The 24,467-nt window shown below is 46.9% G+C and overlaps 1 protein-coding gene across 2 annotated transcripts in view; it reads left to right on the top strand.

Moving 5' to 3' along the window:
* The window catches only part of COPB1 (coat protein complex I subunit beta 1), a 296,632-nt gene that overhangs the window by 76,836 nt on the left and 195,329 nt on the right, over positions 1-24,467 (top strand). For both annotated transcript variants that reach the window (XM_078681014.1, XM_078681015.1), the window contains exon 7: positions 6,022-6,159. In XM_078681014.1, the coding sequence (XP_078537140.1) occupies positions 6,022-6,159 (138 nt within the window). The remainder of the gene's footprint in view (positions 1-6,021; positions 6,160-24,467) is intronic.

Genomic DNA, 24,467 nt, shown 5'->3' with positions numbered 1-24,467 from the left:
GCTGCGACGATCTCCGGGGCGACGATGCGCGGTCCAGCGGTGATCGCAGCTCCTCGATGCGATGATTCTGCGACGACACTCGCAGCGACGTGATGCGGTCCGCAAGCAAGCGGTGCGGCGTTCTCACCCAGCGACGACAGGCTCTGCGACGATACTCGCAGCGATGTTCGATTCTCCCGCACCGGTCTGGTGCGTCCCGCAAACGGAGGATGCGACGTCTCTGGCAGCGGCGTCAGGCGCTGCGACGATCTCGACCTCCGTAGCGGCGGGAAACTTCTCGCACTGTCGGGGATGCGCTCCGCAAGCGAGCGATGCGACACTTTTCAATTTCAAAAGTCTCTCAAGCTTTAGTCTCAAGCTTCCCAGCACAGGTCCAACCTCCAGAGGCCCCACAACTGGATCAAGCACTCTAGGAGGGACAGAACTCACTCAGCAGAGTTCAGGGAAGCTGGGGGTGAAGTCCTTTTGTTCCTGGGACTTCAAAACAGGGAGCCAGCTCTTCTCAGGCCCTTGGAGATTCCTTTCAAGACAGGGGACACAGCTCACAGCAAAGTCCTTCCCCTCTCCTTGGCAGCAAAGCAACAGCAGGTCAGTCCAGCAGAGCAACAGCAAGACAATCTTCCTTCTTCAGAGTCAGCTTTCTCCTTGGCAGAGGTTCCTTCTTGATTTCCAGGATGATCTAATTTTCTGTTGTCAGGGGTCCTGTACTTATACCCCTAAAGTCTTTGTTCTCTTGGTGCATGTGGGCCCTGTGCCCGGTCTGAACCAGTTCTGGGCGGATCCTGAGCACTTTGTTTTGGTGGCTGCATCTTTCCTTTCAGAGTGAGGGGCAGGGTCCTCAGCCGCCCAGCAGGGGGGTGGAGCCAGCATTGTGGAAGGCAGGCACAGCCCTATTCAGCCCAGGTGCTAACTCCTCCCACCACTCAAGTCATTCAGCCTAGTGCTGACTCATCCATCCTGCCGGGGAGTTCCCCAGCCCCTGTCACTCACAAACCAGACAGTCAATACACAAACAGGCCCAGGCACACAGAAGGTTCAGACAAGAGAACAGCAACTTTCTAAAAGTGCTGTTCTCAAACACAGGATTTAAAAACAACCTTTCCTAAAAGATGTGTTATTAAATTCTGAGTTCAGGGATACTAGATACTTATGTCCTATCTTGTTCCTATGGGAAGAAATGCTGTTAACCACTGTAGCCAGCATCCCCCATGTTAATCTATGGAGCAAGATAGCCTTACAATAGTGAAAAACGAAAATGGCTGTAATTCACTACCAGAACATGTTACCTGCACCAGTACATGCTCTACCTTTCACATACACTGCACCCTGCCCAGGGGGGTACCTTGGGCCTTCCATAGGGGTGGCTGATGTGCACGAAAAGGGAAGGGTTAGGCCTGGTCAGTGTGGACACTGACCAGGAGGACATGGCAGTTCTAAACTGCCCATAGGCACTGCAGTGGCAGGCCTGAGACACCATTTTAGAGCTACTCCTGTGGGTGGCACAATCAGTGCTGCAGGCCCACTAGTAGCATTTGTCATCACCAGCCCTGGCACACCCAGTGCACTTTACTAGGGACTTCATGGTGATACAAATATGCCAAACAGGTATATTCAATCAGAATAACAATTTACACAGAGAGCATATGCACTTTAGCACTGATCAGCAGTGGTAAAGTGCGCAGAGTCCTATTGCCAACAGCCACGGGTCAAGAAAAATAAGGGAGGAGGAAGCAAAAAGTTTGGGGATGACCCTGCAAAAAGGGCCAGTTCCAACACAAACCAAAAAACGTTGGCATTTGTTTTATGTAAAGATTAAAGTTAGTATTTTTTTTCTGAACCTTTGCTTCAAGATCTCTTTTTCACTACAATTCTCATTTGTCCTGTTACCAGACGAGGGAAAGCCTGGGTCGGTCACCTTCACCTTTTCATTCATTTTTTTGGGGGGCCTTTAGTTGCCTTAAGTTGTCTTTAACTTCATATCTTTGCCATAATATGTCCTTGTGACATTCTCTTTCTGTTGTTTCGTCCACCCCATTTCTGCTGCTTTTAGTACCCTGAATTAAAGTTAATTGTAAACATGTGGGGATCTATGGCTTGTCATCCTCAGCAGACAATGAAGACCTAGCTCTAACAAACGAACTAAAATCCCCAGCCTTATTAACGGCCACGAGATCTCAATCACTCAAATGAGATTTGAAGAACCTGTTATACTGTGTAAAGAGTCCAAGCGTTCCCTTATGAGTGGACAGGGGCTTGCTGTGCAGTCCCAAAATGCTTTATTAGGGGGTAGTGTGGTTGAGTAGCCTTAAGCTTAACACAGACGAGTGCAAGACATTTGTAAATATACACCATGATTAATAACTGACAACACTACTCAAGAAGGAAATCCACACCAATTTATAAAAATAGCAAGTATCTTTATATAATTTTTAGGCATCAGAGAAAAATCGTTCAGGTAAGTACATTTTTAAATATAAAATATTTTAACTTGAAAAAGTGGACACTGCAATTTTATCCCAAGGAAGAATTAGTTCTTCAAACAATACATCAATTTACAGGACTAATCTCCAGGAGTTAAGGTGAGTGGTGGGGAAGGCCCAAGGCAGCACCAACAGTACACCTCTAGCGGCACGAGGTCGTCTAGGTGCAGGGTGCAAAACGACGTTGTGAGCGCAATAGGTTTCACTGTAAGAGGAGGCTACGTAGCCAGTTGGGGCGAACCAACACAGGGGTTTAATGCTTGCGATGCTTGGGGACATGGAAACACCTGGAGTCATCTTCTCCACGGCCCGGGGGCGATGGATGCAGATGTCTTTTGGCGTCATATTTCTCCAGCTGGTCGCAGTCGAGGGGGGCGTGTGTGCAGAGGCTGTAGGTGACGTCAAGGAGTCCACGAGGGGTGAAACCACAATGGACTCGTATTCTGGAGCGCTTGGGAAGCCCTCTTCAACTTGAGTTGGTGGCTTCAGGTATCTGGTTTTGGTGGTTCTGGAGGATGCAGGAAACAGTTCCTCTGTTCTTCAGGAGGTCTTGTTCTTTGTTGAAGGCAGGCAGTCCTCCCAGGTTTTGGAGGCATACAGCTGGAGGATGAGTCATTTTTGGCACAGGTTTGACAGAGGAGAGCAGACAGGACAGCAGGGCTGGGGCCAAGTCAGGTGCTCTCTTCTGTCTTCTGCTCTTGCGGCTCTTTGGGTCCTTTTTTTCATAAGTCATCAGGATCTCCTTATCTGGTGCCAGGTACTCTCCTAAATACTGAATTTAGGGGTGTTAAGGGAGTGTAGGGTATTAGCCAATAGGGTCACTCCGCCCCCTGATATGCTCTCTTTCTGTGGGAAGTGAGCATAACCCTGTTCCAGAATTCCTAGGTATTCCATCACAAAGATGGCTACTTCTGAAAAATCATTTCCACCTCACAGTAGCCCACCTTAGGTGTGGTACTAGCGTGAAGGTGGCACGCCTACCACACAAGCTAATTTTCCTGCCTTCCCAGGTGCCAGGGGGCCCCTGGACAGGGAGTATGACTTACTCTCTTGTTAGGGGAGTCCGATTCACATTCCAGTGGCAGCAGCTTCTTTGAATCTCGCTTGCCCAAGGAGGCTTATTAGCAGGTCATTCCTGTGGAAGGGGGTGTTACACCCTCATCTTGTACAGGCTTTTGTTCAGGGCCTCCTGAGAGCAAAGGCCCTGAGGTAAAGACAGCAACTCTGGGGTGGGGGCAGGTAAGCTGGCAGAAACCAGTCCTCAAGCATATTAGAGGCTGGTAGGTTTTCAGGGGGCACCTCTGAGGTGCCTCTGGGTGCATGTGATGATGAATCCAACACTGGCATCAGTGTGTGTTTACCAATAGGAGATGTTTGATATCAAACATTCCCATTTTTCAGTGAAGCCATTCTGTAGCTGGGGAACTTGTATTCACCAGTGTCCAGCACATGTTTTAAAATGGCTTCCCTGGTTACTTGTACTGGCAGTAATAGGACTGACCAGCAGAGGGCCATATCTGCTCGTGCCCTCACATGTAATATTTAGCACCTTGCCTTAGGGCTTGCTGTAGGGGTAACCTATAAATATTACATGCAGTGGTAGGGGACACGGCACCTAGGGATGTGTGACATGTCGTGTTTTCACTTGTGTCTGCACCAAGACACGCCTAGCCTGCAGTGGAAGTCTTGCATTTGCTTGGTGAGGGGTCCCTTAGGGTGGCACAATTTGTGCTGCTGCCCGTAGGGACCCTCTTTAGTATCTCAGGACCTAGGTACCAAGGTGGCATTTACTAGGGACTTACAGAGGGTGCTAAAGGTTTAACCAATTGGGGGAACAGTTGTACAGTTTTTAGAGAAGGAACACTGGTACTGGGGACCTGGTTAGCAGAAGCACAGTACACTTCAGTCAAAGTTGCATCAATTACCAGGCAAAAAGTGAAGGGGTAGTGCAACTAATACCCCGTTTCTTACAGGGTTTCCTCCTTGTCCTTCATTCTCTTGGGGTTTGGGGAGACCTTTTCTTGAATGCTGGACCTAGATTTGCCCAGGCTTGCAGATATTGTGCATATGATTGTTGATATGCAGAGGACCTGCTCAGACCACAGATGCTCTGCCCACTTTTCCCTAAGGAGTCTTCTGATCCCTATCATCACATGAAATTCACTCTGGGCTCCTTGCTTGCACTGTGCTTCAGTTCGCTCTGAGTAGGTAAAAATAAAGTGTCCCTGGTGAATGTATCTCAGTTAATAGTCTTGTCTGCTGGGATTGGAATTCTCTTTGTGTTGGCTTGAGGTTTGCTTTCAGTAGATGATGGGAGATGGCTGCAATACCCACCCTGAAAGTTTATAGGGAGTAATGCAAGCAGACTTTCACCCTTTTCGATTTCTCCCTCCAAAATCTACCACCACCCTCCAAGACAGCCCCCACCCCCGTCCTAAGGCCATGTACTGATCATAGCACTGGAGCCAGTTACTCTGCATTTTCTCCTTTTTTCCTGAAGGAAATAGAATGTGTGGGAAAACAACCTCCACTAACAGCATTTGGTACAGCCGTCTCACCTCGGAAAATCTCACATTTCAAAATCCTTGTGAAAATTGGACAGTGTTCACATTGGAACACATAACATTTTACTCAACTGCCTTCTAGAGAGTTTAACTGTTGTACTGTGTAATTAATAAACAGTGGGCTTGGATTTTTATGTAATAGACGTCAGCCCAAGATGGCTCTTTGAGGATCAGATATAAAGGGAGAAGTACTTCAGGTGAATCTAGTATTAGGTGAACATAATTAAGTCTTTGCTGCAGACCGCTTTAGATGTCTGTAGGTAAAAAGTTGTTTTCAACACAGCATATATTCAGAGTGGACTTTCGGTCAGCCCTTCGCTTATGATTGAATAATTTTGTCTGTCTAACTTATCTGCTCCTGATTCAATACCTTTTCTCCCTCCTTTTGTGATTGTTCAGCCCATTAACATTATGATCTGAGTGTTTTGACTGATTTTGTTATGTAGCATTTAACTACTGATGTCGGACCTTTCAAGCAATGTATGAGGGAGTATTTTCTCTCCCTCCTCCCCACCCTCGTTTCCCACCACCACCAAAGGTGCTGTTGCTTCCCTACTCCTTTTTTCCCTCCTCCAATGATGTCCGGCATCCACTTCAAATATTTTTCTTACTATTTCAAGATGACTGTGGCAGGCATTCAGGAACAGGTTTCGACACTGTTAACAAATCTTATTTAAAGATAAACATTGCAAGGCGTATGTGAATCTCTGAATGGGTATATTAAAATAGAACAGTATACATTAAATGATGGCTTTCTCGGATGTGCATGCATATGCTGTGGCCATCTTGTAATGCATTTTATTGTGTGTTACTAATCCATTCAAAGAAGGCCAGTTGACATATGCAAGGCAGCTATGTGTCCTAATCTACATTGTTTTGAAAACATTACTTTCGCTAGTCTTTTTCACAGACCTATGCTAAGTTTGGCTAGTAAGTTGTTAACATTGTTATAATTCACTATTTGCTTTTGCTTGCAGGTCTGTCATGCAAATCCATCTGAGAGAGCTCGTTTTATTCGCTGCATATTTAATTTACTGCAGTCATCAAGCCCAGCAGTGAAATATGAAGCTGCAGGAACTTTAGTCACCTTATCTAGTGCACCAACAGCTATCAAGGTATGTCACTGGGGCTTGTTTATTGAATAATTGATAATAATGTTCAGTTTGGTATATTAATATTATGTTTTTCATAAACATGTCTTGCTATTTTTAAAAAGGGGTGTCATAAAATCTGCTTGTTTGCTTAAAATAAATCTTAATTTTAAGAAGTGAACTTGTGCTTATCATTTGCACTTTAGGTGCAGGTATGTCTTGGATATCCTTTAAAGATAAAAAGCTCTTCATTACTTTACAGTAGCCAAAAAACATAGGTATATTGGAGAGAGAGAATTTGCAGTCTTAAACTGCTTATAAAATTAAATACTATTATCATATGAATAAAGTGTATGTAAATAAAGAAGCAAAATGAGCAATGGAAACTTTTAAGTTAATATCCTGAGATTGATTTGTGGTGGCAGTGCATCATACAGATTACAGCCAACCTCAATACAGAGGGGAGTGTTAGGGGTTTGTCTGGCCGTGAAATAATTAGATGTCTTGTCTTGGTTGTGAAATTAAGCACCTTATAAAGTAAGAAAAATGACTACAGGGGTAGATCCATGAGCACACTGTCACAGTTGTCTAATTTTAAAATTTAAGAGTCGGTTAGTGCCTTACCTTTATGAAATGGGTGACATGAGTGTATTTTATTTTTGTATGTGCATTACTTGGTAATGGTGTAGCAGTAATATACTATCATAAGCATCAAAAGGTTGAGCGGTGTACCTAGTTGTAGCTAATGAGTGAAATGTTAGGATGTATGTTGGGGTGAAGGAGAGAGTACATAGGAGTGGGTGAAGTGATTGGAGCAGAAGAGTAGAAAAGGTATAGGAACTCTGTTTTGGAAAAATTGATTCGGCGGAACTCAAAAACATAACACCTAGGACTATTTTTCTCACAGCCGTCATATCCTTATAGACTCCAAAGTTGCAAGCTCTGACCATGCAAGAACCTTATTATTTACACACACACTCGCTCTCCCACTCTCACTGTTAAGTGATCTCTTTTCTTCTATGTTAACCAGGTTAAAAGCCACAATCTTTTTTTTTTTTTTTTTTTGAAACTGCGAAACGCAAGCAGAAAGGCTTGTTTACAAACTGGGTATTAGAAGAGCAGTGATGTGCTACTTACAGGCAACAAAGCATCACAGTAAGGGAAACCTTTTCTAGGTGTACTTTGCAGCCTCTTACAAAGGTTAAACGGTTACCAAGGGAACTAACGCCAGATTTATAATCCAAATAATACAGATTTGCTACAAGCAAACCGGAGTATTATTACTAGAAAAAAACAAGTGTACACTCCACAAGGAAGAAAGGAGTGACACTGGCCTTCGTTGCCAATGAGTTGGTTAATTACATTTGTAAAGCAGCCACATGGCCATCTGTACAACTTCAAAAGCACTACTGTGTGGCTACTCATTGCAAACACAAATTTTAACTCTACCTCCCGAAGTAAGGGAACGCTGCTAGAAAAGATTCACACGGAAAAACTAAATTGTTAGTTAACTACAGGTATAGTTTTGCACCTTGAAGAATACCTACAGGTAAGAGTAACCATTTCAGTCGAAAATCGGGTTTTTAGTTATGCAGGATGGGAGACCTGCACAAGTAATACGTCCACACTAATCTCACTAGGAACCTAGCACCCCATTGTAGCACTTGACTGTCAGGTTTGCGAACCAGAGCAGTGTAAGGCCTAGTCAGGAGAGAGGGTGTCCGATAGTAATCTCCATTCTTTGGCACCCAATAAAATGTTTCCCAGTCTGTGCTTTTACTTAGAAAAAGTATATTTATTACACACACTACTAAATACTATGCATTAATTTGCAAATATTTATATCCAGCAAATTAAATTACCTTTAGGTGACATTCTGAAATCACATTTTTTTACATATTTTGTTGGTGTATTGTAGAGACAATAACAAGGAAAGGCAATGGGATGAGTTTCAATACAGGGCATTCAATTAATCTAAAATAGGCAGTAATAGTATTCTGAAATCATATTTGACTCCTACTGGGTCATGACCTCCAAAATCAAAGTATCTCTCCCACCCCATTAGAAAAAAATAGCATGGGGCAAGGCTATTTATTGACTTTGTCATGGTCACCACATTAAAAGACCAATAGTCAAATGTTAAAAATCACTATCTTGTCACTGAAGCGAGCAACCATGTTTAAATGTACTATTAATAAAAGTCAGTTTGGGGGGGGGGGGGGCACAAACTCGACCCGTAGGTATCGACGCACTTTACATGAGCACCAGTTGCGTTATAGACTGACACATTCATTGTTTGTTAGGCATGGGGAGATGACGTGATTCTCCCAGAGTTACAGGTTGTTGAGCGTCCCTGCCGAGACTCTAACCTGCTTCCCCAGCTTCGAGGGCAACAGCTCTAGCCTTTCGCCCACATCTCTCCCCTTTTCATCTAAATCACTGTTGGCAATACATTTTTAACTAAGGCATTTAAAATCAACATCTCTATGCCTTTCTTGTACCACTTTAGGCTTTTTTAACCGCAGCCATGGCACCAACCTTTAGCGGTCCCTGCACTCCTGCCTGTAGAACAAATGCTGCTGCCCTGAGTGCTTGAAAATAAAAGCTAAAAAGCCTGGGGGTCATGGATCTCTTGACCCTGGAAAATTAGGGCCTTTCACCAAATTTGTTCTGGGGGGCTGCTGCCACTCTTGCAGCCCTCACACAGTCCTCCGTTTTGGTTGGTGGTGCCCCTGAAATCCTTTGGGTTATCACAGAACGAGAAGAGATTGGGTCTCTCTCTCCGTGGAGCTTTTAATTTTGTAGTGTCGGCCTCAACCACTGTGTTTTTTGTTTAGTTAGGGGTTTTCACCTGGAGTCTTTTTTTTCTTCTTTCTCTTTTTTTTTATTGTTGTTTCTTTGGGGTGCCCAGTTCTAACTGGGACACCCTGATGCATATTCTTTGGAGGCAGCGAGAAAAAAAAAAAGCGCAAGGAGCCATCTCCTTTGCTACCCAGCTGGCTTTCCGTCTGGATGCCACTGCCATATGCTGGTTCAGGAGCCAGCAACTGTATTCTTCCTGCCTGGTGTCATATATGTTGACTCGACAACAACGCCCACAACAGCAAGGAACTCTTCAACATCATCAAAGAGTTTACCAATCCCAGCGCCGGCACCAATGACATCACTCCCTCTCAAGACCTCTGCGACTCTCTAGCCTCGTTCTTCCACAGCAAAATCACTGACATACATAACAGCTTCGGCGACCAATCCACCCCCCCTCCTCCGAACCGAAGCCCTCCACCACCAACCTTTGCGCCTGGAACCCAATCAGCACTGAGGACACCATCCGATTGATGAACTCCATCCACTCCGGATCGCCAACCGACCCATGCCCCCACCACATCTTCAACAAAGCCGACTCCATCATCGCACCCCATCTCCGAGATGTCATCAACTGCTCCCTCAATACCGCCACCTTCCCGGAAAGCTGGAAACATGCCGAACTCAGCGTCCTCCTGAAGAAACCCACAGCAGACCCCACCGAACTTAAGAACTACCGCCCTATTTCACTCCTCCCATTCCCTGCCAAAGTCATTGAGAAAACCGTCAACAGTCAGCTCGCCACCTTCCTCGAGTCTAACGGCTCCCTCGACCCATCACAGTCCGGCTTCCGAGCCAAACACAGCACCGAGACCGCCCTCATCGCAGCTACAGACGACATTCGAACACTACTTGACAACGGAGAAACAGCTGCCCTCATCCTACTGGACCTATCCGCAGCATTCGACACAGTCTGCCATAGCACCCTCATAAAGCGCCTCAGCAACGTCGGGATACAAGGAAAAGCATTGGACTGGATCATCTCGTTCCTCACCGGAAGAACCCAGAGAGTCCGCCTCCCCCCTTTCAAATCAGAGGCCACTGAAGTCATCTGCGGCGTACCACAAGGATCATCGCTCAGCCCCATTTTCTTCAACGTCTACATGAGCCCCCTCGCTTCCATCGCGCGCCAACACAACCTCAACATTATCTCCTACGCTGACTACACACAGCTGATCCTCTCCCTCACCAAAGACCCAAACACCGCCAAAACCAACCTACACGAAGGGATGAAAGACGTAGCCGAATGGGTGAAGAACAGCCGTTTAAAACTAAATTCAGACAAGACGGAAGTCCTCATCCTAGGATCATCCCCCTCTTCCTGGGACGACTCATGGTGGCCACCGGCCCTGGGCAGCGCACCCAAACCAACGGACCACGCACGCAACCTGGGCTTCATCCTGGACTCCTCCCTCTCGATGACCAGACAAGTCAACGCCGTCTCATCATCATGCTTTAACATCCTACGTATGCTCAAAAAGATCTTCCGTTGGATCCCCACGGAAACAAGAAAGACGGTCACCCATGCACTTGTCACAAGCCGACTGGACTACGGAAACACCCTCTACGCCGGAACCACAGCCAAATTACAGAAAAAACTCCAACGAATCTAGAACGCCTCCGCCAGACTCATCCTTGACATCCCCCGCCACAATCACAAATCCGGTCACCTAAGAGACCTCCACTGGCTCCCCGTCAACAAGAGAATAACGTTCCGTCTCCTCACCCACGCACACAAATCCCTCTACGACCTAGGACCCAAATACCTCAACACGCGCCTGACCTTTTACACCCCCACCCGCCAACTACGATCGTCCAATCAAGCCCTCGCCGCGATTCCACGCATCCAAAGATCCACCATGGGAGGAAGATCCTTCTCCTACTTAGCGGCCAAAACCTGGAATTCTCTCCCCACCCACCTCCGCCTTACACAGAACCACCTCTCCTTCAGAAAACAACTCAAAACTTGGATATTTGATAAGTAACATACCCCACCTCCCTTAAGCGCCTTGAGACCCTCGGGGTGAGTAGTGCGCTATACAAATTTTTACTTGACTTGACTTGACTATGTGATACCAACACACTTCCCTCAGACATGGAATGGGAGTAGGGGCATGCTTCTTTCTTTCTTTTCTTTCTTTCTTTCTCTCCATTCCCCCGCCCCCCTGTCCCCCAGGCTTTGACCGACCTTTGAGGTGTCTTTTAAACTTGTAGCAGAACCCCATGCAATCTGTCGCTTGACCCGAGGTCAAAGGTCAAATCTTTCATTGTGCATATTTTGGGCCCTGTTGGACTGAATATGGTGATCCTGGACTGCTTCTGCACCTGGTTTGTGAGCCCTATTCATCTGAAGCTATTTCAGAATCTCTCTGGCCCCAACAAGGGTGCAATCTGTCAGCAGTTGATCTCATTGGCTTGCTGCACCAGCTTTTTTTCCTTTGTGCAGCTTCTGATGCTTCTCTTGTACTGCTGGGGCACAGAAGTTCAAGTCTTTCCCCAACTGTTCCTTAGGTGGTGTAAATTGGCCAGCCTCACTGGCCACTGAGAGACCCACTGGTCCTGGGGTCTGCTGCTGACTGAGTCCTTAGTCCATCTGGGAGCTAGTCCTTTCAGCTGTGCATGATGTTGCCGCCTTCCAAGTCCGGGGTCTAACTCCATCTCTCCCTTGTTGAAGAGTTTATGTGTGAGTGGAAAGTTCTAGATGCCAGGCTCCCCTGGCATATCCCGGTATCTCATAACCCCTCTATCTCTATTCCAATCCTCCTGCATGCTGGGACAATCCAATATGGCCCAGTCAAGTGGTCTGTCCATGACTCTCCTGGGGGTTTCAGCTCCACCCCCTGGGTGACATCACTGCCACAGACTTTACCACCAAACTTCAAAGGGAGCCTCTCCTGTATTGGCATCAGATCTACTTCCTTTCTTTAGGCCTTGCCTGTCTCAACCCGCTTATAGTGTGGCAGCTAATTACCAGATTTTCCGCTTCACCCCTTCCACCTCAGGAGCTAAGTGCTGCACTATTAATGGCGAGACTAACTCAGAGTAATGGTCCAATACTGGGTGATCAAGAAGCAAAACATTGGGTGGATTAAATGGGCGGGATCCATATTGCTATAATTGTGATCTTCCATATACTTCCACCCTTTTGTAAACTCTGCCTCCCCTGCCCTCTCCCCTGTAATCTGTCCTTCATACCACAAATCAAGACCTTAGAGAGAGAAGTATTGTTCACAAGTGCTAGAGGGAATTAGTAAGGAATAGTGGTTCTTTTTTTGATTTTTGAAAACCTTTATTGAGAAAAAATGTGCACTTCAAGTTACAGTATGGACAAGCGGGAGGTCTGCAATCGCAAAGAGAATCACATCTATTACATACATTATATAAACTACCATATGCAAGAAACGCAGGGCGTTGCACAAAAAGAGAAAATCTGAGGTGAAGCAGGAGGAGCAGGGGGGCACCCGGGGGAGACCCCACTCAGATGGAAAAGGGCACAAGGAACCCAGAGGGCAAGTGGGTAGGGGGGCAGCACCTCATGAACCAGCTCCGGCGGCCGCCACTGGCGGAGTGCCGGCGGGGAGCGCGGGCAAGGTTGCAGAGGGTAAGGCGTCTTGTCGCTGGAGGTAGGAGACAAAAGGACCCCAAATATCGACCGGACGGCAGGTGGCTGGCACCAAGTCCCAGAATTGGGACTGAAGTGTCTGACCGCGTGAAGCGTCCCCGAGCCAAGCGCTAACTTTGGGCACAGACCTGCTACTCCAGCACATGGAGACCCAGCGCCTTGCGAGAACAAGAAGCATTGCAGTCAGCCGGCGAGTAGCGTCTGGGCAGAATTTTACAAAGCCTAGGAGGCCTAGCAGAGAGTCCGGCGTGACAGGCATAGAGGTAATCTCAGTGATAGCGCTGAACACATCGCACCAGTATGCTGAGACCTTAGGGCATAGCCAGGCGAGGTGGGAGAAGTCTGCCACAGGAGCGGAGCAACGCCAGCATCTGTCACTGGGGATGAGGCCCATTTTGTGCAGCTGAGCAGGGGAGCGTTATAGTCTATGCAAATATTTAAAATGTATGAGGCGCAGAAGATTTTTTGGGGATATACGTTTGATCTGATTACAGAAGTACAGCTAGTCCTCCTGAGATAGATCTGTGCACAGGTCTGCACTCCAGGCTGCACGGGTGCGGTCAGTGGAGATAGAGGAGTCCGCAAGTGTGAGGGTGTTAATCTTAGTGACCAGCTTGTGGGGGGAGGGGGAAGTATAAAGAAAGTGAAGGCCAACCATTGAGTGGGGTGCTGAGGAAACATAGGGTGAATTTCCCTGCAGAGGGCTCTGAGTTGATAATAAAGCAGAGTGTCCATGGGACTGGACTAAGCCAGTAAAGAAAAGAAAGTGTTGCTAGGATAGAGGTCCGATACCGTAGAGAGTCCCAAGCGAGTTCCGTGTTTAACCATACCGGCGTCTGCAGAGGGGGGAATGTCTGGTTATGTGCAATGGGCATGGCATTTGCAGAGAGCATACTAAAACCGGAATATCTCCGGAGCCCATCCCAGGCCCATCACAAAGTCTCAATTGTGTTGATCTCGCCACTCACTGAAGAAAGCTGGCTTGTGCGCTGAGGGCGTAGAGTTTGAAATCCGGGGCACCCAGTCCGGCACACGACTGAGGAAGAGAGAGTATATTGTATGCGATTCTAGGTTGCATCCTGCCCAGACTAGGGTGATTATGAGTGAGCGGAGACTGCGGAAGAAGTGAACTGTGAGAGGGATTTGGACATTCACGAATAAATACAAAAACTTCGGGAGCGCCACCATCTTGGCAATGGCTATGTGGCCTGCTAGAGACCGAGGCAATCGTCGCCAGAGTTGGATATTAGACTCCAGACAGTCCAGAGCGCGGCCGAAATTGGTCTTCCAAAGTACGTCCACATCCCTGCTGAGCCACATAGCGAGGTATCTGGTACATCCCGACACCCATACAAACGGGTAGTCCGGAATGAAGGGGGCAGTGGCGTCAGTAAGGGGAAAAATAATGGATTTGTTCCAGTTAACCTGGATGCCGGAGAGTCCCCCGAAACGTACCACCTCGCGGACCATAGGGCTGAGATTCTCCTGGGATTATGGACATAGAGTGTGACGTCGTCCACATAGGCGTGTGTACTTTTTGATCTCTGACACAAATTTTTAGGTCGAGCCTTTAACAGCGCGCGTGTGCTGTTCTGGGGAAGACTCATGTAGGGACTTTCAGAAATCGCTTCAGATGCTCGCACACGCTGCGTGTTTGCTTTTACTTTTGCCCCAGGTTATTGGCCTTTGCATGCGTCTTTTTAACAAAGACAGCATGCAATTGGCCAAAGGCGGGCGCATCGCTCCGCCCATGGCCTATTGGTGGCGGTTACCCGCACAGCCACATCTGTTTTCAGTTATCATGCCCGAACACGGGCACGATAATTGACAACCGATCGTTCGCTGTGGCGCACGCGCGCACACCACTCGTGGGCTTGTTTCCCTGAAATGGTTCACCAGCTGGGTCTGCACTGGACGGTACGTTAATTGCCTTCACAGCCACTAAGGGGAGCTCGGTTAGAAATTCACTATGTTTCACCAGGGGAGAGACGGTGTTTCTCCTGCTTTTATGAATGGGAGCAGATGCTGGTAGGCACCGACTCTTGCTGTGGAAGCCCAGACTGTGCCCCTGGTTAATGTAACTTGTTTAATTCTCTGCCACCAAGTGCGTCGCTTGCCTGCAACAAGGGAATACTCTGGGTACCCTAACTCAACAGAAACTGAAGGCCTTTGGGGTTCTAAACCAACGCATGCGTGGTAAATGACAGAAACTGCACCCATCTGGCTGGGAAAATGAGAATAATGTCCTGGTGTAAGCTGTTCACGGGCCAGAACAATGGCTTAAGTCTGCGCGGTGACCGCATGAAACAAAAACATCAAATCCCTCAAATAGTTTCTGCTCATGAATGACTTTGAACGTGAGCAAGAAGAGGGCATCGAGTGCCTTTGACATGGCTTCCCCACTGGATCGAGAGATTCAGAGTGAATCGAACACAATCTCGGTTCTAACAACTTCTGGAATCTGTCTTCTTTTAATAATCCTTTCCTGGCATGTTGTGCCCGTAGCGTCCTCAATGAAACCGACCCATGACCTGCCCACACCTTTTGGTATAGGTTATATGGGGAGTGCTTACAAAACAGACGTGTGACATCATCAGAGGACACCATTGCTCCTCAGAGGAGGGATGACTGGGGCGACCTTTCCATACTAGGATTATCTACACTCTACATCATGCACCCAGCCCTACCAGCCTTTCAGACGCCCAGTCACTGCCAGAGGTGAAAGCCATAAAGGCCTATCAGAGGCACAACCCTACAAACCTACATCCTGCCACTGTCTGACAATCGTGGTCCTCCAGGCCCTTCGGAGACTATTCCTATACGAGGTTGGTACATCCCCAGCTTCATGAGTATTCCAGAGGCCCAGCCCCATTGGCTTTTCGGGGCTTCGCTAGACGCTTTCCAAGCCCTATATGTATTTCACCCCAAACGGCCTTTCGGAGATTCGCCTGATACGAGGTAGACGCTTCCGGGCCTGACTTCCGCCGCGCAGCGACCTTCTTGTGAATACTGGGACTACAGAATTCCATTGGCTTCTCTTATAAGGCTGGGCGGCCTAGTCCTACAGTTTCTTATTTGAACCAGGTCACACTGGCCCTAAAGTCACTTCAAGGCTTCCAGTGATGGTAGTAAACACATTCAAAGACCACGTCACTGTGCATAAACCCAACAGAGGTAAAGGGCCAAAGTGTCTACGGAAGCGGACACCGCACTGCATGCCCACTAGGAAGTTCTGATCCAGGCCTGTATGGCCTGATCAATTTACAGCCAAATGCCTAATACACAGAGGTAAGTCCCACATCGAGGAAGGAATCACTGAGATATCAAACAGAGCAGATGAAAACACCATCTGAAACCAACAGATACAATAAAATACCAATAGACAACTACATTTTTGCTCGTAAAGGTGCATTAGAAGCCCAAATACAAACAAGTCAACAAATGGAAACCATTTGTAAACTGCCACCTGGAACTGGAGCAAGGCTGCCCGCTTATGAAAATGCATCTGCTGTCTCATACAGTGGAGATTTGGAACTGCCCTCTTCCGTGTAGTTGTTAGCGACATAGTCCACAGTTCTTGCCTAACCCGGGGTACGTATTTTAATACCACCAAAACAGCCACACATAGATTTAAGGGGAACAAATGTGTTTATCAATGGGGTACAGTACATCCGACACCCACTGTCTCTGCTCCAAACGCTGCATTCTTTAGGTCAAAGACACGGAGTTAGGGTGAAATCATTCATAAAACCTAGAAGCAGTCTTGTCACGCACTTCAGCGCGTGAGGGTTAAGCTGAGGGCACTCAGCCGAAGCCTGCGGCCTAGCGTGTTATTTATTCTGGAACTTGCCATACTTAACCTCAGGAAGTCAGTGGTTCCAAAGTGACACTTTAAAAATGTTTCCCCTGTACAAAGTTACATTTGTGCAGTATTCCCCGCCCCAAGGTCTCCACCTCAACAGCTGTGCCCTTTCACTGGCATTGCGGGCAAACTTTTCGACAATGCAGGCAAACCTGAACTCTGACCCTGCCTAGCAACAGCTCCTTTTCTCTCTGAACAGCGCAGGCAGCAAACACTGACAGTCCCGCCTGCAAACCGCCCTCCCCCGCAACGTGAGGGGCAGCCCGCATTCCAGGCCCAGCCCCAAACACGAGCTGCAGCTTTGTGGCCTGGCTAACAGGCAGAGCACACTGCGTGGAAAACTCGCAGGGGGAGTTTATTGCAAGGCCCTCTACTAACACTAACAAGAATTGTAATGCAATAGGTCTCGAATTTGCGAGAATTTGAGCTATTGGCATTGTAAATAAAAATGCCTTTTATTTATGCGTTTGAAAACCTGCAAACTGCGCGTAAACAAGCACTTTGTACTTCTAAGAACCAGGGCTGGCAGTCTGTTTTACTGCCAGCCTTGCTTTTCGTAAGCACGGACTATACGTACAAAGTGCGTGTTTATGCACCGGTTGCAGGTTTTCAAAACAAATATTAATAAAAGGCATTGTCATTTACTATGCCAATAGCTCCAACTCTCGCAAATGCGAGACCTATTGCATTGCAAATTCTTGTTCTATTTTTAATGTGTAATGTTCTACATTAAAAAAAAAAATTATTTGTATTTTCAACCAATACAAAACAGCTAGCATGTCACAATTAGTCACAATCGCTTCAAAGCACCCACATACCGCCCATCCCAAAAGACACATCACCCCCCTCATTCCATGACCCAGGGAGACATACGGTCTCTTCCTAGGTCTCAGATCTGGCTGTTTCCTCCCCATCTGCCTTGTCTTCCCCAAGGGTCGGAGACACAGGCCCAGTGCCCCCCCAATCCAGGGCCCAGTTAGGTCTAACAACCGTGTTATGCTAGTCAGCTCCCAGGCCTCCATCCTGTCCATGATATTTTCTCCATTTCCCCCATATCTTACGGAACTTCCGGGGGCACCCCCACGCTTTGTATGTAACCCTCTCTGCCGCCATATACATGTCCATCCACCTCCTCCATTCTCCTAGTTGGGGAGGTAGCGACGCCCCATCTACCCTGTTCCCCCCCCCCCCCCAAGTGCGTGCAGCGTCTCTTTTCGCTACCACCAATGACAGTAGTGCAAAAATAAGCTGTAGGCGGCCCAAGTCAACATCACCGGGTATGCCTAGCAGTACAAATTAAGGATCTAGAGTGAATGTTTCGTCTAATACTTTACTCAGTTCTCCCAATAAGTGTACCCAATATGTGTGGATGGCAGGGCAGCCCCAGATAGTATGATAGAAATCCCCCTGTGACTGTCTGCAACGCAGGCAGTGCGGTTCGCTGGCTCGTCTCATTCGGTGGAGTCAGGCCCTGTCAAAATACACCCTGTGTAATATCTTGTATTGCATGAGTCGAAGGCTGGATTTTATCGCCACCTCCCTGTGGTGCATCAGGGCCGCCTCTAGTCCACTGTTTCTAGCGTGCCCAGGTTCTGCTCCCATGTTTCCTTCAGTTTCCCCAGTCTGTCTGGCATGTTATTATTCAGTGTCCTGTACGCCAGAGAGACTGCCTTGTTGGGAATCTGGTCTTGTAATAGGCGTCCCTCCAGCGGAGCATAGTCTGGCAGGGCAGGGGAGGGGAGAGTGAGCATTCTGCTGTCCAAGCACGTCGCAGTTGCGCGTATTTAAAAATTTGAGTAGAGTGCAGCCCAAACTCCATTGCCAGTGTCCTGAAGGTTTTGAGTTCTCCCTTCGCCACCACATCGCCTAAATTGGAGATGCCGATGGCATCCCAGCCTTCAAAGACCTTGAGTTTGTGGAGTTCCCTCACCCAAGTGCAGTGCCAGATCGGTGTCTGTTTAGTTGGTTTGTGTGCCCAGCCCATTGCCCTAGTCGCCCGGTCCCAAACTTCCGTTATTTGCGTGGCCGGGAATAAGCGTCTCCTACCTTGCCCCCCATATAGACGATATAAGCATGAACGGTGTGCCATGGTGTCCCTCTCTAGCCTATAGGAGGGGTGATCAGCCGGGAAGTGGATCCATTCATTCACCGGTGCCAGATGCTCCGCCCAATAATAGGCCTCAATGTCGGGCAGGGATATCCCTCCATTATATTGGTTCCGCTGCAGCGTACCTGGAGCGATCCTTGGTTGTTTCCCAAGCCACAGCAGGGAGCGCAATTCCGCATCAATCACTCAGAATGTCTGCCTCAGGAGGAGGGGGAAGTACTCATTTTGGAGGGCATATAGGAAGCGGGCAAAGTGATCATTTTGAACATCGCAGGTCGGCCAAGGATCGTGAGGGGGAGTGCTTTGCACCTCAGCTGCAAAGTTCCTTGTGACCTTCTGGATATTGTTTTGATATGAGAGGTTTCTAGCTGCGCTACCTGGATGGCCCCGGAGAGAGGAGGCCACGCCTACCTTGCCAGTGGGCTATATAGGACCGATTTATGCCAAGTTAAAGCATAGCCCGAAAAGGAGCCATATTTGCCCAAAAGCTCGAACAGTGCGGGGACCGAGTCATCCGGTTGGGTAACCTATAACAAGATATCGTCCGCGTAGAACGAGATCTTTTCTTCCCCTACGCCAGTCTCTGTACTTTGAAAGCCCTGTATCTTCCTTTTCCGTCGGATCTAGCACGCCACTATTTCGATAGTGAGGGCAAATAGTAGGGGGGACAGCGGGCATCAGACAACAGTCCGTTCACTTTAACCCAAGCTCGGGGGTCCGCATAGAGGAGTCCAACCCATTGGCGGTATTTGGGTCCAAATCCAAACTTTACTAGAGCCGCCTCCAAATGTTCTTCATTTTTGAGATGAAGAACATCTGAGTGAAAAATGTCTTGTGACAATGAAGATGAATCAAAGCAAAGCATTGAGGAGATTGAAGCTGTTTGAGGCAGGGCCTAACCCATAAAGAGAAGGCCACTTCAATTTCACAAACAAATCTTAACTGAACAAGTTATCATTCTCAGGAAGTGTGTTTAAATGAAAATCTAAGGTTGTTACATTGATTCACTGGGTTCTTCATTTCATTTAATGTTTAAAGCATCAACAGAACTCCACTATTAAATTTGATGTGATTGCTTTACTCCAAACATGAAATAGGTTGTATTGTCCTCTGTGTCTGATTTAACATTGACCTCAAAGATGGCCTTGAAATCTGTGATGTCAGAACGTTACTAGATGACCAGGATTGTGTGCATCTTTTAAGTGCCTAAAGGCTTATCAACCATGACAATCAAAGAGCAATAAATGCAATGCTCACATATCCATGCAGAAGAACATGGTAAGTTCTAGCAACCCTATTCCGAAAGGATTGTCCAGGATGGCATGTTTTTCACCAGTGGTATGAGGGCTTCTCGTAATGCTATGAAGGATTGTGCCAGTGCTTAAGGTACCTCCAAATTGCCTGACATTTTGTTATTAAACATTGTGGCAAAACCGCCAAATCCAAATGCTGTAATAATCGATCCAACACAGGCCCGTATCATAAAAGTGTCTGTAGGACTATAAATAAAGAAAATAAGGAGCCTAACGTGGGAAAGCATTAAAAATGACTGGGGTTGAATCTAGGCAGCGAAGGCTGGGGCCATTTTATGGTTTTCTATATGTGTCAGATTTTTTTTATTGCTCTTGTTATTTAACTGAAAAGAAAAGCCCTATACTTTATTAAAAATATAGCACTGGCTTAACATTTAGTTTAGTGATTTTGATTTTCTGTAACCTGTTTCTGAATCATTCCCTAAAACATTAATAGCTTGCTTTTCTACTGTTGTATAATCCAGTGCCTAAAGGGAGGATTTGTTTTATCGGATTGGAGTGCAGGAATTTTAGTGGCCCTCTAAGACCAGTAGTAAGTTATAATATCCATGCAGGATCCTGGCCTTCACATACTTTAACAGGGAGTAAATGTAGGAAGCTGGCTCTGTATATACTAGACCAAAAAGAGGTACAGGGTGTACAGAGTCCAGTGAGTCCCCAAAGGTATTGCAGAGAATAAAGTAGATAATACCTTACTCTCAATTTAGTGGTAGCCGGGCTGAACTGTTAGGCTTATCAAAGAGTAGTGTGACTGCATTTGGTGTACATACTCCTACAAGACAGGAACACAGTCAATGACTAACTACTGGCCAATGTTCTGTAAATATATCTCTTTAGTTACTTTTATTTTAGGAACCAAGTTGAACTCCGTTGCAGGTAAGTAGAAATATTAATTATGCAATACTAGTTGCAACAGTTATTACTTGCAAAATGTTTTGTATAGAATCAATACAATACTTCACATATGAATGTAATACATTTCAATGTAAAAAAATAGACTTTATTTTTAGGTTCAACACTTAGTACAGTACAATGAAAGACCAATGTAAACCTATGGAGTGAAAGACAGGTTAGTAACCTACAAATAAGTAAACGGTTTTCACTGGAGGGGCCTCCAAAGAGCTAAGAGACTGGGTGGCCTGATGCAGAATGCAGAGTGCAAGGGAGGCGTTGGGTGGCCTTTAGAAACCAATGGCGATCCTTGGTTGAAGAAAACTGCTGCAGGCTTGAACCAGAAGGCTGGCAGAAGGAATCTCCTCACTGTAGAGGTAAGTTTGGCTAGTGGGGGGGGGGGGGGGGGGCTGTTGTTTTTGCCCTCCAGGCGCGGGAGGGAGGTAGGGATCTCGGGTGCTGGTGCAGAAACAGAAGTGTCTTTGGGCTTCGGGTTTCTCTCACCGGTTCCGATCCCGGGGATCCTTAAAGTTGATGCTGCATGCGTCGTGGGTAAGTTCAGGAGAGGTGGTCCATAGCTGGATTCCAGTTCAGTATCGCCTGGGAGATGTCGGCGGGCCACCTGGACTTGGGCGACTGGTGCAGAAGTCGCGGATCGGCCTGGACCCCGAGTTCTGCGAAAAGATTTCTCCCATGGACACCGGATTTGTCCAGCAATAAAAGAGTCTTTGGTGAAGACAGCTCAGGTCTCTGGGGTTCTTGAAGGTTGCTGGCTGCGGGTCACACCGGTGTCCTGTTTCTTGGACCAGGGTCGCTGGGGAATGAGACCGGTCAGTAGGGCTCATCTTCTCCACTGCTACACAACTGAGGTCTGGGGGGGGGTGGAAGTAGCCAATGGCTCCTGTCCCCTAAGGTGACTACACCGTTTGGGTCCCCCCTCCCTTTGGTGAGAATGGCAAATCCCTGTTCCTATCAAGCTTAATTCTCCAAATCAAGGTGGAGAATTCTCAAGAGAGGGGTTCACCTCCCGTCCTAGCTACCCTAGGGTCATTCCAGGCCAAGGTGGACACTCCTACTCTGCTTACTAATTTTCCCACCTGTCCTGCTGTCAAAAAGTGGGGCTGGGACAGGGGGTTGGGCATCTCCACTATTTCAGCGACCGACCAGATCCGCATAACACAAGCCTTTGAGGCTCACCGCCAAGTGTTGCTGCTCCTGCTATGGGGAAGTGAGAAGCACCTCCACCCAGAGAAGGCTTTGTTTCTGACCGCTGAGAGCACCTGTCTGGTGGTGGCTGGCTGGCAGGGATCAGTCCGCCAATACATTAGAAGTCAGTTGTTTTACAGTGATAAGATGTCCTCTGAGCGCAGTTTATAATAAATCACTGGCATCAGTGTGGGTTTATTATGCTGACATATTTGATACCAAACTTCAGTCTTTAGTAAAGCCACCATGTACTCAGAATTGCTTCACTGCACTTAGTGTCCAAGAATGGACTCAAACACTGTAGGGGCATACTGCTCATGCAACTATGCTCTCACCTGTAGTATAGTGCGCCCTGCCTTAGGGCTGTAAGGCCTGCCACAGGCATTGGTGGTATGCCATGTCGACTCCTTTATTTAAGTCACACTACAACACATAGCAATTGCAGTGCATGTATTTGATGTGGGGCCACTTAGGGTGGTATAATACATGCTGCATTCCCAGTGACCCTCTCTGGCCACAGGGCCCTGGGTACTACTGGTACATTTTGCAAGGGACTTGGATGTGCCCAGAGGTGTGCCAATTGTGGAAGCAATGGTGCAGTTTTGGGAAAGAACACAGGGGGCCTGGTTAGCAGGTCATGTTTGCATCTGGTGTTTGGCATAAAGTTAGGGGGTAACCATGCAAAAAGGGGCACTTTCCTACAGTTAACTAATACATTTATGAACTACTTCATTCCACCAGTAGTTGTGAGGGTCAAGCATTGCTCATCTTTAAAAACCATCTTGCAGGCTGAATGGTTGAGATGTACTAAACCGTTGTACGTAATCTGTTTTAACATTTTCTGTCCCATGTTGAGTCTCTCTTGCTCTGCAGGGCACCAAATATATTTATTTATTTCCACAGGAAAAAACTAGAGCATCATGGAGATATATCAACCTTTGAATAACCAAAGCCACACAAGCTCCCCCTCACCCCCTTGAATATTTTATAATATTTTTCTGTTGAAGACCATCACTCCATTTTCAGCATAGAGACCATGCACGAATTCCGACTTTGCTTTATCAGCTTGACTTTCCTTATTTCCTAAATTACTGTTAGAATGTATACTTAATATGTCCCAAACCATTAATAAATTCGTTGTTAGTATGAGGTGTTTTGTATTGATGTGTATATATACCTTTGTTAGAAAATGGATTATTGGTAGTGGAAAAAGTAAATCTATCTCTGGCAATAAGGCAACTAATACAAACTATGGCCGGGAATAGGTCTTTGAAAATCTTACCCGTGCTCAACCCTTTGGAGCTTGGCTGCGAGTAGGCAGGCTTAACTTCAGAGACACCAATTCAGTTAATAATTAGGACTCAACAGACAAGGGAAATCCAACACCAATTTAAGGAAACAGTTTATATTTAAAATGACACCAAAATGAAAAAAAAACCTGTAGGAAACCAGCGATATGAATTTTTAAAGATTAAACACTTTCTAGTGCTTAGAAATAAATAGTGACACTTTTGGACATTTGGTTGCCTCTGTCAGTATGAGTGCGACCGCAACGGAGCCCTGGCCCTAAGTGGGAGGCCCTGGTCAAAATGTTACCTTCAGACATTTCTGGAGGATTTCTCACCAGACATTTTGCAGGCTCCTCCAGCAGGTCAGATTCAGTGAGGAACTTCTTCCTGAAATTCTTCTTGCAGGTTCAAAGTGTCTGAAACCCAATCAAAAGGTTTGGAATCTCCAAGATTGTCCACAATGCACTTTGGCAACACACTCAAGTCCACTACATACACTCCAGGCAGGGGGGGTCTTGGTGGAGTTGATGCAGGCGAGCTCTGTTAACCCCTAGTTTGCAGGGAGCCCACTCTTTATTCCTCTTGAAGCAAGGTACATCCAAAGGGCTATAGTTCCAAATAATGCAGTAGGCGCAGTTTGTCAGAAAGCAGGGCCTGATGGTGCAAACCAACTTTCCAGCTTGGCGTCCCCTTTTTTTTCCTCTTGAACCAAGGTACATCCAAAGTGCTGTAGTTTCAGATAATGCAGCAGGCACAGTCTTTTCAGAGTACAGGGCCTGATTGTGCACATCAAGTTACCAGCTTTGCAATCCTTCTCCTTCTCCAGTATTAGGGGTGTCTTTCATAGATTCACATGCCTGAATCATTCCCCGTCGTCGGAGTGGGAGTCCCACGGTACATAAAAAAGCAATAATATGCCATAAATATGTAGTAAATACCAATAAAAACAAACCAGGAAGTAAAGTAGCCCAAGCTACAGTAGGAAAAAACTTCTACATCTATGACTATCCTAGTCATTTTGTATAGTCCAAACTACAGCCAATCAGGCGCCAGCACCCACCAGAATGTTCTCCCCAGAGGCTCAGGCTCTCAGATTTTCTACCGCACGTCGTGTGAAGGGAGTCTCCCTGAGCTCTGCTCAGTTCTTTCAACTTATCTTCCTTTTGGATCGTTTCTTCTA

Source organism: Lissotriton helveticus, chromosome 3_1 (assembly GCF_964261635.1).
Source record: "Lissotriton helveticus chromosome 3_1, aLisHel1.1, whole genome shotgun sequence".
Taxonomy (NCBI): Eukaryota; Metazoa; Chordata; class Amphibia; order Caudata; family Salamandridae; genus Lissotriton; species Lissotriton helveticus.
This window is presented reverse-complemented; position numbering and strand designations above follow the sequence as displayed.